The 16,254-nt window shown below is 45.2% G+C and overlaps 1 protein-coding gene across 17 annotated transcripts in view; it reads right to left on the bottom strand.

The window, feature by feature from the left end:
* Positions 1 to 16,254, bottom strand: part of LOC138491330 (E3 ubiquitin-protein ligase TRIM15-like) — a 362,853-nt gene that overhangs the window by 148,587 nt on the left and 198,012 nt on the right. For 9 of the 17 annotated variants that reach the window (XM_069617789.1, XM_069617794.1, XM_069617791.1 and 6 more), the window contains one exon: positions 12,849 to 12,881. The exons of the other annotated variants lie outside the window; for them this stretch is intronic. In XM_069617789.1, coding sequence (XP_069473890.1) covers positions 12,849 to 12,881 — 33 coding nt within the window. The remainder of the gene's footprint in view (positions 1 to 12,848; positions 12,882 to 16,254) is intronic. 17 annotated transcript variants of the gene reach the window in all.

Below are 16,254 nucleotides of genomic sequence, written 5' to 3'. Positions count from 1 at the left end.
CATATGTTTTGAAACCTCAATATACAGCATTTGGATCATAGGCAGGGATATATGTGAACATCTGGGTGATCAGATTTGTGAATAGCATGCATATAATGCTTGATATGCATACTCACATATAGATTGGCAAGGGCCAGTTTAGAACAGAAAGGTTTATATAGATAGTAATCTACTAAGGTAATGCATTTACTAAGAGTACATATCTTATCATTGAGGTGCCAACACAAGACCTCAAGTACGCCATGCATTCACTTACAGATACATATTTGATTATTGAATCACTTACAAAAGATCACAAGGCCTCAAATAGCTCATTCATACACTATAGATACATATATTGTTACTGAAGCGCCAACACAAGGCCTCAGAAGCTCTACATTTTATGCAGACACATAGAGACCTTTTTTAAGTGGATAGAAAGAGCTTGCTTATTGAGAATATTTGCTAGATACATATATTAAGGATGAATGTATTGGTGAATAGGCAAAAGATTGTTATGATGATGCATAGTCAGAAAAGTCCCTTCTCTAATGTCATGGACTAATTATGCCGGTAAGATGGAAAATACGACGAGAAAGACCGAGAAAGGACAAGGTTGCAATTAGTATAAGTGCCAACTTTAATCAGTTAATATAAAAGAAGACTGGATACTGGACTAACATCAAGAATCTGATTATTTGTATTTATTTGTATTTATTTATTTGTATTGCGCACCTTGCCCGGAGGCTTGCGGGCGCATGTTTAGTAGGCAGTTACAAGTTGCAGAGGAGAAGTTACAGGTTCCAGGAGAAGAGGTTAACAGTTACATAGGTAGTGATACAGTATAACATGAAAGGTGAAAATGACAATGATACAGTATAACATAACGGGTGAGAATGACATAGATAATAACAACAAAGTAGCAGTACCCAAGGTTACAGTAGAAGGGTACGCGCTGTGAGCCGTTACAATTTTACAGGATGTCTTGTTCCCGTAACCAAAGTTTAGCTTTGGTTTTGAATACGTGGCAAAGCGGAATGTTCCTTAGTGCATTGGGGAGTGAGTTCCAGAGCTTGGCAGCAAGGACCGGAAAACTTGACCCTCCTGCTGAGCGTAATTTGAAGCTGGGGATGTCCAAAGTGTGCGCCTGGGCAGCCCTCAAGGGTCTGGTGGCTGTGTGATGCGAGAAACGTGATATTAAGTAGGCTGGAGCTGCATTGTTCTGTGCCTTGTGTGTGAGCACAAGTGATTTGAGTGATATGCGGTGCAAGATAGGTGACCACTGGATGTTGCGTCTGATAGTGGCTATATGATTCCGTCTAGGTATGTTGAATGCTGCCCTAATGGCGTTGTTTTGTGTGACCTGTAGTTTGTCCAGATTTCTTTGGCTCGTCCCAAGGTATAGGGCATTGCAATAGTCTATTTTGGATAAGATGAGGGTTCTCGCGAGGGTCAGACAATTGTCTGGAGTCAGGAATGGCCTGCAGGCTGTAATCAATTTGCAGGTGTAGGACGATGCAGAGACAACTGCATTGGTTTGTCGTGTGAGGGACAGGGTAGAATCAAGGTAGATTCCTAGAGTTTTGGTGACATTGGCCACTTTGATGTCAATCCCGTCAATAGTGAAGGAATTGTAGTTGGCGTCAAGTTTCGCGAGTTTAGTTTGGGAGCCCAGGATGATTAACTCTGTTTTTTCGTCGTTAAGGCAGAGCCCATGATTGGCCATCCAGGCCTGGATGACAGAGTAGACCGTATTAAGAGATTTTGAATCGGTTACAAAATCACCAGTGATAGGGATGAGTATCTGGGTGTCATCCGCATAATTAGTGTAGGAGACACCCAGATAATCAAGGATATCAAAGAGTGGTTTAGTAAACACATTGTAAAGGGTGGGAGATACACAGGATCCTTGTGGGACTCCACAGGGGACGTGGGAGGGGTCAGCCGCTGCTAGTGGAGAGAAGACCCTCATGGTTCTGTTGGCAAGGAATGAACTGATCCAAGAAGTGGCTGCTTCCGAGAAGTGGGCGGCGATTTTGAGATGATGACAGAGAATTTGGTGGTCAACCAGGTCGAAGGCAGCTGAGAGATCAAGGAGGAGCAGGAGTGCCAATTTGCCCTTGTCTTTCAGGTCCTCGATTTGGGTTTTCAGGTCCAGTAAAGCTGTCTCAGTGCCATGCCTGGGACGGAAACCAGATTGTCTCAGCCCTAGTAGATTGTTGCGTTCGAGATACTCCTGGATTTGGAGATAGGCTGCGCGGTCAAGGATTTTAAGCAGGAAAGGCACAGTGGTGATGGGCCTGTAGTTTGAGGGGTTGCTGGGGTCAAGATTGGCTTTTTTAATTAATGGTATGACCCAGGCATCCTTAAGGTTGTCAGGTACGGTGCTTGATTCAAAGGAGGCATTTATGAAGGAGGTAATAAATGGGGCGAGCTTGGGTGCGGCTTCCTTAATGATGACAGCGGGGCATGCATCACCTTGGCAATTGGAAGGTTTTAGTTTAGATATGATGATTTCTACTTCCTTGATGGAGAGGGGAGAGAAGCTGAATGGTTTGAAGTTGTGATTGAGTGCTTGTATTTTATAATTCAGGGTGGTGCTCGTTGAGCTTGAGAGGTAGTTTTTTTTTGCTTTGATTTTAGTTTGGAGAGTGGTGATTTTGTCTAGTAAAGCATTTTGGATGTTTGTACACCAATCAGTGTCAGGGGTACACTTATTGAGAGGAGCGATAGGGGACTCCAGTTCCTTAAGTATCTTAAACAGTTCCTTAGTGTTAGAGCGGGCTTGGGTGATTCTTTTATTATAAGCTTCCTTTTTGGCAGCAAGGATGGCTTCTTTATAGGCCAGGGTGGCTAGCGTAAGATTATTTTTGTTGGCCAGGGAGGGGATACTTTTCCATGAGGCCTCTGCTTTTCTTTTTTCTTTGCGTAGGTCACGTAGTTGCGGAGTGAACCAAGAGTTCAAGTGGGTCCGTGGTTTTTGTTTACGCAGTTTGATAGGGGCGATAGTATTAAGGGCTTTTAGCATAACACGATTATAAGTGTCTACTAATGCTGTGGGGTCAGTGCAGGACTCTGAAGCTGCGTGCAATAATGGGAGGATGAGTGGTAAGAGTTTCTCAACAGTGATGTCTTTTTTATTCTGTGTGCGCGAGGGAGGTGCGAGGTTTTGTGTGTCCTCAGGAGGGCTAGTGTTAATAGAGAACGAAATAAGATGGTGGTCAGACCAAGCGCAGGGGGAAACAGTAATATCATTAAGGGCACAGTTCATGTCGGCAATCCAATCATGAGTACGACCTTTGATGTGGGTGGGCTCTGTGACATGTTGTGTGAAGCCGAAATCAGTCAGGACATTTGCAAGATCTGAGGCTTTGGTGTCATTCTTGTCCAAGTAACCCAGGTTGAAGTCACCCAGGATGATGATTTGGGAACTAGGCTTCGCACTGGATGCTAGAATAGAGGAGATGTCTTCAACGAAGGTAGATGTGGGTCCAGGAGGCCTGTAAATTAGGTGAACAGTGGCTGTGTGATTGGGCGAGATAGATAGTTTGAGAGAAAGCGATTCAGCTGAGTGTAACTGAAGGCTGTCCGCGATTCTGATGTTAAGCGTATTCTTTTTTAGGTAATAAGAACTAGCCAGGACCCAGTTAATGTAGGGATGTTTAATCAAATAAAGATAACCAACACGAGACAGGATCCTGGAATAGCCTCAGGAGACTGATGAGCTTTAGGTTGCACCCAGCACATTACAGAGTCAACCCATTCCTTCAGCCGTATCCTCAAATGGATCGTGGACCACAAGAGTAAAATCTCCATCCTCTCCAACTGACCATGCCCTTGGTCGGGCCACCACACCATCGCCTTCACCATGTCCCTGGATTCCAAACACGCTAAGTCTGTGCAAGGCCCACCTACTACCATGGCCCACAGCACACGCAACCTGACCTGCAACAAAATCACCCCCTTTCTCCACCAACCTATCCCCACCAGACAGGACACCACTGCCGTGGTCAGTCACTATAGTACCTTGCTACGTGAGACAGTAGTTCTCCCCCCCCCTAAAAGCCTGGAAAATCAAGAATCCTATGCGTCTTATCTCCTGATTTACCCCTGATCTTCAAGCCACACAAGCCTCCAAAAGATCAGATGAAGCCACTTGACACAAAAACCCCACCACAGCCAACAAAACCCAGCTTGCCAAACTGTCCCTGAAGTACAAACATTTGATTCTTAACACCAAAGCAGCCACCTACAATGAGAGAATCACCAAAGCAACATCTAACTCATGTGAACTCTTCTCCATCCCCTGGGAATTACAAACCCCTATCTCCCCACCATTCTCCATCACAAAAGACAAACACCTGTTGAAATAGCATGCAAGACACCTTCACAGGTAAAATTACACAACTTCAAGCTAATATAAAAGCAAAACATAGATCCACTTCATCCACCCGATCTACAGCAACCATGGCCACAGACCAAAGAGAGCCCCCCCTTCCAATTCCAACCTGTAAGCACATCCACTAACACCATCTGTAGCCTCAAGCCATGACACTGCAAAGGTGACATTTGCCCAGCTGCCACTGTACAGGAATGTACAGAACCCTTACTTCCTCTCATCACCAATAACATTAACTCCCCATTTTACACCTGCACATTACTCAACACCTTGAAGGAATCTTGGATCTCTCCATTGCTCAAGAAACCTGGCCTTGACCCGGCCATTCCCACAAACTATCAATCTATAACCTATGGTACCTTACCTCCTTAAAATCATGGATAGAGTTGTTTATCTTCAAATTCAGTTATTCCTGCAAGACCACTACATCTTTGGTATGTGATAATCAGGCTTCCGCCATAAGCAATGGACAAAAAAGCTCTCCTAGATTTATAAAACCAGCTCAACTATGCCAACAACCAAGGCACCCTCTCTCTACTCCTACTGCTCGACCTCTCTGCAGCGTTCGTCCTGGTAGACCATATGATCCTTTGTCAGGCCCTCATCTCCTCTGCCCACTTCTGCCAGGAGGCTGCCAACTGGGTGGCCTCATTCATAGCTGACAGATCTTCATGAGTCTTCACTTGGGAGGCCACTGCCAACCCCATGTCTACATCATGCAAAGTCTACCCAACACTCTACAATATGTACACAAAGCCTTTGTTCAATCTCCTTGCATCTTGTAGTTCCTACACAAACTATGCGGATGACACTCAAATTATTTTTCCCCTCACTGGCGACCACTCCATGGACACTCTCCAAATTAACTCTATCTACAAAGCCATCCAAACCTGGATGGCCACACGTAGCCTGTACCTCAATGATGAAAAAACATAGCTTCTCCTGATTGGGCCTCCTGTTTGCCTGCCAAAACTACAGCACGCATACAAAACCTTCATCATTGACAGCCACAACATCCCGGTCACCACCTCCATTAAGACATTAGGCGTGTACCCCAACTCCTCCCTGACATGAACTGCCAGGTTATCCACATCGCCTCATCCTCTGGCTATGCAACCAAGCTCATGAATGCCAGCAAACAATTCCTCTCAACCAAGAACCGACTGGAAAGTGCCCGTGCCCTGGAAGGGCTCAAACTGGACTACTGCAGCTCCCTATTATGTGGAACCACTGAATAAAAGTGGGGAAACTACCACCTTTCCAAAATAATGCCCTACGGGTAGCAGTGGAAATTGGTAAGCAAGACCACATTTCAGATGCCGGGACACTGCTCACTTGCTCCCGGTCAAGGACAGAATCAACTTTAAGATTTTTTCCATCTTCCACCACTGTTTCTCAAACGATGCCCCGCGATATTTGGCCAAAAAATAAAGAAATGCACCAATATTCGGCCCACAAGATCACTCTACAAATACTGCCTCGTCACGCTGAGGTTCAACCGATTAAGATCGGGGTGGTCCAGTGTCCTAGTCCGGGCACCTTCTCTCTGGAACAAACTCTCACCCCACCTGCGAGATGTACCGTTCTACAACATCTTTGGAAAACACCTCAAAACGTACCTTTTCAACTGACAATGTCTCCCCGTAACCTCCCTTTCCCCTCCTCGACCTTCTCTTTCTTCACTTGGCAACTAGCGTCTAGATGCCCATGGGCTTTGTGCACAGTAAACCAATGTACAAATAAAATTGATAATTATAATAAAACAAATATTTCTCAAGGAAGAAAAGCACCCTCTCACTGAGACATGTGGATACATTCACTCTAGACATGGCAGACACTCTCTACAGAAAGGACATTCTATCTAGAGACAAAGCTAACTCTCTCTGGAAATACAACACACTTTCCAAAGACAAAATTCTCTCATGTTAGAGAATAATGCACCATTAAAGAATCAGAGAGATTTCACAATTCTAACACAAAGTACGGCTTATAAAATCTAAAATAATAATACTAGACATACAGGATTTCAACTCAATTAAAAATTGAACCCGAAAACTGCAAGGGGCTTTACATCATCATGTTACATCTCAAGGTATACGTATTCAGTAGGAAAACACACAGGATATAAACATGATTGCTAAACATACTGTAGTGCCAATTCCATCCAAGTATATTTTATCTGTGAACAAATGGTTACTTAGGGGACAGATTACACTTCCTAGCTGGAGCTTTACATTACCTCTAAAACCCTTCAGCTCCTATGGTCTGTCAAGTGAGGAAATGTATAAAAACACTAAATGAAAACCATGATAACAGCTTTGAAACAATTCTTCTGAGGGGTGATATAAATCAAATCATATTTAATGGACGGGAATATCCAGTACTCGCATTAAATTACTCAGAGGCTATAAAGCGTTTTTCGTCCTGAGTTGTAGACCAGGGCTGCAGCAGGATATTTGAGCAATTGAGGCATTTTAACTCATTCAATACATAAATTATCAGACAGGTCAAAATATGAGCAAAGTTGGATATTTAGCTGGGTACTTAGGTTTCACTTGTCTATCCTTGTGAGCAGGAGAGCTGAATGAAAACACAAACTGCCTTCCTCCCAGAATACATTGTATGATTTAAAAAAAACTGGTAGACCACATGTTGAGGTAGGTGATCATCGGAAAACGTGAGTGATCAAACTATTTAAAGGTGCAGTGACACCATCATGCCCATCAAAGTAGATTTGATCGAATTTGAAAAGATCTTATCTCACCATGCAATGCATAGTTATGAGATTATTTTATGTTGGAAAGTAAAGTACTATGGTTTTGGGAGAGCCCATCTCCTAAAAGGAAGACAAGATGGAAGTTAAGTTTACTTAAAACCTGAAACCTGATAACCACTTTTGATATGGTTGATACGGTTGATCACTCTATTCTTCTTTCCTCTCTTTCAAATATGGGCTTTCGGATTCGGTGTTAAATTAATTTCACTCCTAGCTCACAGGGCTTATCTTCTCTGTCTCTTAGCTGGTTATTCTTCTCCCACTCTTCCTCTCTTACATGGTGTTCCTCAAGGTTCGGTTCTTGGTCCTCATCTTTATTCTCTCTATGCCTCTCCTCTTGGTTCTATTGTTTCATCTTTCAGTTTTGCCTATCATTTGTACATTGATGATTTACAAATCTTTTGTATGTTTTCCCTCTTTAGCTGGTTCTATTCACTCTTCTTTGTCTGCTTGCTTTTTAATTTTCTCTGTATTTTTTTGTTGTGTCTCTATGGCCTTGCTCCTCCTTACCTTTCTCCTTTAGGCTCTTGTTACTCTCCTGCCTGTTCACTACATTCTAAATCTCTCTTTCTTCTAACTGTTCCTCCTGCCCCTTGTGCCCCCTCACCATACAGTTTTTTTGTTCTTTTGGATCCTAAGTATGTGAACTCTCCTCCTTGTTTACTACCCTCTATTTCGTCCTTTTCTTCTTTTAAGACTCATTCTTACTTATTGGTATGTTGGCTTTTGATTATTTGCTCTCATGATCTGTACTGCTGATTCTTTTGTACAGCGCTTAGGTGTCAAGCGCTAAAGAAATTCGATAAAAATACAAATACAAATACCTGTTTTTGGGTGCAGGATGGCTTGCAGAGTGCAATGTATAAGATATTTTGGTTGGTTTGTCTGTTGATTGTGTGGGTGATGAGTTTCAGTTTGTTATGAATGGTAGGATGGGGTCTTGAAGTGGATGGTCTAGTGTATTATGGAGAGTTCTGTGAATGCCATTTTCTGGGGTATAGGGAGCCAGTAGAGCTTGCAGAAAGCTGGGTGATGTGTGAATGTTCGAGCCATTGTAGAATGAGCCTTGATGCTGCCTTCTGTATGGCTTGCAGGAGGAAAGTGTGTTGGAAGCCCAATAAGGATTGCGATTACGCAGTCCAGCTTGGAGAAACTAGAAGGGGACCGTGCCACGAAAGCCGGTATGTCAAAGGATGCATCTCTAGACCTGAAATCTGTTCTCTGCACTGAAAACATACGGAATAAGTTGTCAATCATTTTGGAAGTTTATGAAACGTGGGTATTAGATAATACTGCACCCTTTTTTACATACTGGTGATATATGATATGATATGATTGGTTATTTATAACGCGCTTAATACCCACAGGTTTCTAATCGCGGACCTGGGGATCGAACCTGTGGTGCTCCGTGTTGTCTTGCTGCCAAGGCGAGCACGTTGCCCATGAGCTATCCTCCCGAGGTGGCTTCAACAACTTAGTTTCCGGACTGAGTAGCAGTAAAATTGTAATTTATTTTGATATGATAGGATAAGGCATTTATAACACACCTGTACAGTAGTGTTTCTAGGCATCTCAAGACAAGGGAGGAAGACATGGGGAGGACAAGACAAACAATCCTACTAGGCCTTGTGCCATTCGGATCATGCAAGTACGACAATAGAAGTGCGGGGGAATCGAAAGGGAGAGGAAAGAGGGAAGTGCTATCAGGGAAGCGTGGATCTGAGTAAGTACAGCCAGGGCAGTGTGGCTATGGCTAAGTGCATGGAGGCACGGGGCTCTAGGGGTTACATTTGCAGCCCCTAAGCCCATGGTAGGCCAGGAGGCAGTGTAAAGGAAGACTGGTTGTGGAGCAGAGTGGTACCCAGTGAAACCCTGAGGTAACCAAGCAAAAAGTCGGCACAGCATGAAGCTAAGTTAGCAAGAGAACGAGAGAAGGCAGAGGAGAAAAGCAGGGTCTTGAGTTGCTTCTGGAACTTCAGGTGGCCTGGCTCAAGTATAAGAGGGGCAGGGAGGCCGTTCCAGATGGAGGAACCTGCAGAGGAGAGAGATCTGAGAGATCTTCCCCCCACTCTCTGCCTGAAAAAGCATCTGACCCTCAGAGAGTTGGAGGTAGCTGAGTGAAGGGCTATAGAAGGACGGAATTTTGGAATAGAGAATTGGATATAGTTCAGGCTCCAGCCCCACAAAGCCTTGCAGATGATGTAGAGGGTCTTGAACTTGATCCTTGCGGCCACCGGGAGCCAGTGGAGGGATTTTAGGGCTAGAGACATAAGGTGCCTGGGCTTGAGGCCAAGGATAAGTATTGCAGTCCTGTTCTGAATTAATTGCAGGCGCGAAGAGTAGAGGTAGACAGATTGGGAAACAGGCAGTTGCACTAGTCCAGCTTTTAGAGAACCAGGGCTCTGGAGACAGTGAACTTCTGGGGGAAAGTGAGAAAAGGTGGAATACTTCTAAGGAGGTAGAGCTAGAAGTGGGCCTTTTTGCAAGGTCTGTGATGTGAGGAGTAGAATGAGAGAGTGGAGTCGAAGATGACACCAAGGTTTTTTGCCACAGAGGAAGGTGAGGGTAGAGGGCCCAAGGAGGACACTCAGAGTGAGAGAGGGAAAGCGGAAGCAGCGGTCCCAATGAGAAGGATCTCTGTCTTACTGGCATTAAAGTAAAGATCGTTGGAAGCGCATCAATCCTAAAACATGGATAGACAGTCATGAATGAGCAAGGGAGGAGAGGAGGAGAGGCTGCTGAGGGAAGTCTGAAAGAGAGCTGAGCATCATAGGCGTAACACTAAAAGTTCAAAGAGATGGTTGCGATCAGGTGGGCCAAAGGGGCCAGCTAGACATTGAATAGCCAGAGTGAGAGGATAGAGCCCTGGGCGACACCGCATGTGGTAAGAGAGCTGGTGGAGAGAAAGGACCCAAGTTGGATCTGGAAGGGATGGTACAGGAAGTCAGCTACACCAGGGCCTGATCTGTGATGCCCATGTTCACGCAGAATTGGTTCATCAGGGTGGGGTGATTGACCATGTCGAAAGCAGAGGAAAGGTCAAGGAGGATAAGGACAGAGGGAGAGCTGGACTCGAGGTTAGAGAGCACATCTCCACAGGTGTTCAGGAGAGAAGTTTCCATGCCTCTGGCTGCTCTGAAGCTAGAAGGATCGTCATTGAGGCAGCCAACAGATTCAGTGTGGAGGGTAAGCTGGGAGATGGCCAGCTTTTTCAGTAGTTTGCCCAGAGAAGGAGTGATAGAAATCGAGCAATAATTTGCCGGACATCTAGGAGTGGCAGTAGGCTTTTTTTAGGAGGGCATGCACACAGGAGTGCTTGAGGAAAGAGGCAAAAGATCCATTGGCAAAAGAGTGATTGCAGAAATCGGCCAAGGCTCTGGAGGAGCAGGGAGCACTTGTTTGGAAAACACCTTCATAGATTGGACTTGTCTAATGACATCCTCAGGTGTTGTCAGAGCGAAGGAGGAAAAAGGAAGAGGAGAGTGAGAGACAGGCAAAAGGGGCCAGCATGAGGTAGAGGGAGAGGAAGAGGACAGCGAGGACAGTTTTATGGGTCAAATGAGAGGCCAGAGCTGTGCAGAGGGCCTGAGAGGGAACAGGAGAGGCGGAGACTGGCGTAAGATTGGCCAGCTCCTTGCAAAATGAAAGAGTTTGGCCCTGTTTTTAGAGGCCACAGAGATGTGGGCTTGGATGTCGACCCTCTTCTTGCAGAGGACAGAGACTCTGTATTGCCTTTGGAGCAGGCATCAGGCCAGTTTGTCAGAGGATATGCCCGAAGCCCTCCATTTCCTCTCAGCCACCCTTCACTTACATTTCAGGGTGGTGAGGTCGAGTCGTACCAAGAGTTGTGATTGGAGGTAGGCTTCAGGCGGATTCTTGTGACAGGGGCAAGGATGTCCAAAGTGTTGGAGATGGAAAGATGCAGGTTAGAGAGGGCTATGTCAGAGTGTGAGACAGCCGCAGTAGTAGGAGGACCAGAGAAAGTAGAGACAAAGGCATCCACTGACACTCGCTTTGTGGGCCGAATGACAGAGAAGAAAGTTGCCAGTGATGGGGTAGGCTTTGCTTGAGGGGCAAGAAAGTGTTAAGTCCAAGAGAGAGGGGTGGTGAGATTGTGGAAAAGCCCAGAGGAGGGATTAGAATCATTCAGGTGGATGTTGAGGTCTCTGAGGAGGAAAAGTTGGGAGGTCGAGCCAAGGAGAAAAGAGGAGAGGTCATCCCATTCTGAGAGGAAGAGGGTGACCTGGCCAGGTGGCTTGTAGATGGTGGCCACAGTCAGAGAGAGGGGAGGAGAGATAGAGAGCCTGCAGACTAGGCATTCAAATGAAGAGTAGGCCTGCATAGGAATGACAGAATCAGGGACCCATTCCAGAAAGATCAGGGCCACTCCACCTGGGGGCTGGTTAGTTCAGGGCTCTGAGAGGATCTTGTAGTCCTCACGGAGGAGAGTGTCAACACACATGACAGAGCTGGCCGTGAACCATGTCTCAGTGAGAGCAAGGACATCAAGGTCAACGACTTTGAGGAGGTGGCAGATGTCAGAGGAACGTTTGACAGCAGAGCAAGAGTTGAGAGTAGCTAAATGGAGCAGGTTGCCACATTTGAAACAATTCCTGGGTGGGGTGCAGGAATGAGGTACACCCAGTGGAGGAGGTAGGAGGGGTCGGTAGTGGGCATAGGTAGTAGGCAGAGGTGGCATAGGGGCCAGAGTGGAGGAGAAGGGTGGGTGCCAGAGAGATGGCAGAGGATGAAGAAGGTGGCAGAGGTGCAAGAGAGGTATTACAAGGAGTGGCAAGAGAAGGGAGTAAATTGATGAGATGCGAGAGACGCCTATCAAGAATGAGGAGATTGGGCTGAGAGCACGCAAGCATGACAGTACTCTTTAGAAAGACATTGATGATGGTCTTGGAGGGGCTGAAGGGTGTCATGAGGACCTCCACCTGCATGCCACCATTAATGGGAGAAGAGGAGGAAGGAAAGAGAACAGAGACCATATGAAAGGTCGATAGGTATGAAGAGGGGATGACAAAGAGGATGTCGCTGAGAGTCTGTCTGGAGCCAGCGCTGATGTGGGTATCAGCGATAGGGAGGCCTGGGTTGGAGACCAGGATATCCCTCTGGAATTTGTCCTTCCATACTTAGTGACAGGGAAAAGATAGGAGATAAGAGTAGCAGTTAGAGAAGATTGAAGATATTGAGAGCACCCTCGAGGGTGCGAGGAGGCAAGAGAGGAGAGTGAGGGAGAAAAAGAAGAACATCCCAAACCTGCACACCACAGGAAGTGCCGGAGGGATAGGGCTCACACAGACGAAAGCACACAGAAGTCAACAAGCAGACAACACACCGCAGGGGAACACAGGAGAAGTGTGGGCGGAGGACAGTGGGGGAGGGGGATAGCACATTGCAAAAACACCCAGATTCAATTTTCCTAAAAGGAGGGGAGAAAAGGAGGGAAAAAAGGCCTAGTTTTAACACAACAGCAATGAAAAATATTGTGCACTATATTTTGATGCTCCAATAACTAAACAGTATTGTCTGCTGGGATGTATCCCTCCACTCTCCATGATAATGGCATATATGTAATAAAGAGCAAGAGCTTAGGTTCTGTTGGTGAGAGAGACACAAACATGATTTATAATGACTGACTTGTGTAAAAAAGGGATATCATAACTTTTTTTCAAAGCACATTCTTACCATCATCCTTTCCATCATTTTCACTGCCATTTCCTACAAAGGAAGAAGAAAGATAATGTCAGAAAGAAAATCGGTAACATGTTTTTGAGCACTGATCCAGAACCTATAATGAGCACTCTATCAATTAAGAACTCATGAACACAGATATTGATGTAAGAGCCACAAGGGAAATGAGGGCAATAACAACCTCTAGACCAAAGGATGGAAGCCTCAAATCCAAATATGACAGATCCCATTGTACAAGCTGTCTATATCCCCAGTTCATCCTCTGAACTCTAGTTTGTGTATTCTGTTGCATTTGGGCAAAGTGATGCAGCAACATGTTAATTTTGGACAACAACCATTTCCCAACTTCATGTAACCCCACTGTCAGATTGTGTTGCAGGTCACGAGCAAACAGCACTCAGCAATAGCTCTCCGAAAAACCTGAGCATAATAACCTAATGTCCTGCTCTAAACCTGGCCAGTGTCCTGGGGATGATAGAGCAACACAATGCAGAACATTTAATCCATCAACATTTGTAAAAAGAATTAGATATAGGGCCTCATCAGGGCATGGGGGCGGAGTAGTAAAAATGAGGTGGTAATGCTCTTACTGCTGCATTACCACTCAGCCCAATCTGGAGTATGAGTGTAAAGTAGCAGATTTACCTCCAACTTTCTGCCCATTTACAGCGCTTTTACTGCTGCGCTGTTATTGTCAGCGGTATTAGCACCAATACTGCCCCATAGAGTCATATGGACTCTTAATAAAATGGGGCGTAGAAGCCTTACCACAACTCGGGATGCAGTGCTAACAGTGCCGGATCAAGTTGCAGTAACAATATTTGCAATGGCGTTATGCCGTCAGATTTCCCACCGGGATACCGCCAAACCTCTGATGAGGCCCATAGTGTCATGTGTCAGCTACCTCTAGGGTATACATACGTTTTGAAACCTCAATATACAGCATTTGGATCATAGGCAGGGATATATGTGAACATCTGGGTGATCAGATTTGTGAATAGCATGCATATAATGCTTGATATGCATACCCACATATAGATTGGCAAGGGCCAGTTTAGAACAGAAAGGTTTATATAGATAGTAATCTACTAAGGTAATGCATTTACTACCAGTACATATCTTATTATTGAGGTGGCAACACAAGACCTCAAGTACGCCATGCATTCACTTACAGATACATATTTGATTATTGAAGCACTTACAAAAGACCACAAGGCCTCATATAGCTCATTCATACACTATAGATACATATATTGTTACTGAAGCGCCAACACAAGGCCTCAGAAGCTCTACATTTTATGCAGACACATGGAGACCTTTTGTAAGTGGATAGAAAGAGCTTGCTTATTGAGAATATTTGCTAGATACATATATTAAGGATGAATGTATTGGTGAATAGGCAAAAGATTGTTATGATGATGCATAGTCAGAAAAGTCCCTTCTCTAATGTCATGGACTAATTATGCCTGTAAGATGGAAAATACGACGAGAAAGACCGAGAAAGGACAAGGTTGCAATTAGTATAAGTGCCAACTTTAATCAGTTAATATAAAAGAAGACTGGATACTGGACTAACATTAAGAATCTGATTAGGTAATAAGAACAAGCCAGGACCCAGTTAATGTAGGGATGTTTAATCAAATAAAGATAACCAACACGAGACAGGATCCTGGAATAGCCTCAGGAGACTGATGAGGTGACATAACCTCCAATTATGTAGGGTCAATTTTATAAACAAATATGACCTTATAAGTAAACAAAGATATAGCAACTACATCAGTGACCGATAAAGCCATCTAAGCCTCAGAAATTGACATTGGAAATTGCATTTAATAAGATCCAAAAACATAATATACGGGGTCCACAGGATCAGATTAGAGGGCAGCCTCACAAGAAGCTAGGAAACAATGAGGTGCTGCCCCACGGACAGTCAGCCAGGTATGCAGAGGAGCAATGCCCAGATTATCTGCAGAGCCTTAGCAGAGCATAGGGAAGATGAGATGAGTCTGGAGAAAAACAAACCTGGACAAAAATATGTCTTTGGAGAGAACAACACATTCACTTGAGTGCCACTATAGAGGAAATGCCAGAAAGCAGCCTAGATAAACAAAACACTGTAGTATCAAACATACTCTTTGAAGAACCACCTACTCCCTGGTGTAGCACTCTAGAGAACAGCACACATGCTAGGGAACATGAGTGCACACCATGGAGTGCACTCTTTGAAGGCAAAGCTCACTATCTTTGAAGAGAAAGCTCACACTCCTTAGAGATACAAAAATCTCTCGAGAAAAATACCCTCTCTTAGACGATTCACTTGAGGAACTAATCACTCTAGACATATAAAACCCTCTAGAAAAAAAGCACCATCTAGAGATAGAGCACACTCTCTAGGAGAAAAACGGACCCCATAGAGAGCCATTGTTACACTCACCTGTTATCCACGGGGACGCCATCCAGCCAGCTGGTCGTTGATGCCCTTCCCAATGGTTCCCTGGTGGTCTCGATGTCAAGGGAGTTCCGCCTGGAAAATGAAGACTATATCAGGACTGGGCGACCAAGGTAAGTAGTTTAATCCCCCACCGCCTTATGTTTCCAGCCCCTCCAGGTTCTCTTCTCACCTAGTTGCCGGGATCGGTGGGCTCTCCATTTTGCTCTCTGGGCAGGCACGCCTTGTCTTTTGGGGGCGCTGGCGGTCCAGTTACTTCACTGACTGCGGCCCTTGTAGTGTCTTTCAGGTAGGTCTTATTGCGATTGATGGCGTTGTAATTCTTGCATGCCTTTTTCTCTGTTCTAATGTCTCTTTTTATCTCCTCTAGGAGCGTGGAGTGTCTGCTGGGAGAACAGGATGTGCTGGTTCTCACGGGGAGATGATGGTGCACTATAGTGCTATGATGTGGTGAGGAGGCGCTTTGCGTAGCGCAGCGATGCCTTGTCCTCACTGGCCTGTGCTTTTCTCTTTTCGTAGGTCGAGGAGAGTACCCAGCACAGATGGAGTTTCCGGAGCATTGCCGGTGGAAAAGTAACCAGCCAGGTAAGTCTTTATACGCTTTTATGGTTGAATTGTCTCTGGTACCTCGGTTAATGATGTTTTTCTCCTTTTCTCAGGTCCCTTCGATACGGGCTGCAGACTCCTCCAACAGAGCTGCCCAGGAGCTGTGAGCAGAGAAGGATGAAGATTGCAGGTAAGATTCTGCTGCTAACGATGTTCTTTGTTTTCTGCAGGTCCGGAATTCGACAGGTTCAAGAGAAAGCTGGACACGGTGAGCGTCACATTGCTAGAAGAAAAGTAACACGAAGCATCTGGTCTTGTTCGGGTTGTGGTTTAAATACCCACTGTAAAGTAGTCCAGGTAAAGTAGTCCCCAGGCCACCACACCCAAAACACTAGACCGCATCGC

The sequence above is a fragment of the Ambystoma mexicanum genome, chromosome 10 (assembly GCF_040938575.1).
Source record: "Ambystoma mexicanum isolate Mex_15411 chromosome 10, UKY_AmexF1_1, whole genome shotgun sequence".
NCBI classification, from domain to species: Eukaryota; Metazoa; Chordata; class Amphibia; order Caudata; family Ambystomatidae; genus Ambystoma; species Ambystoma mexicanum.
This window is presented reverse-complemented; position numbering and strand designations above follow the sequence as displayed.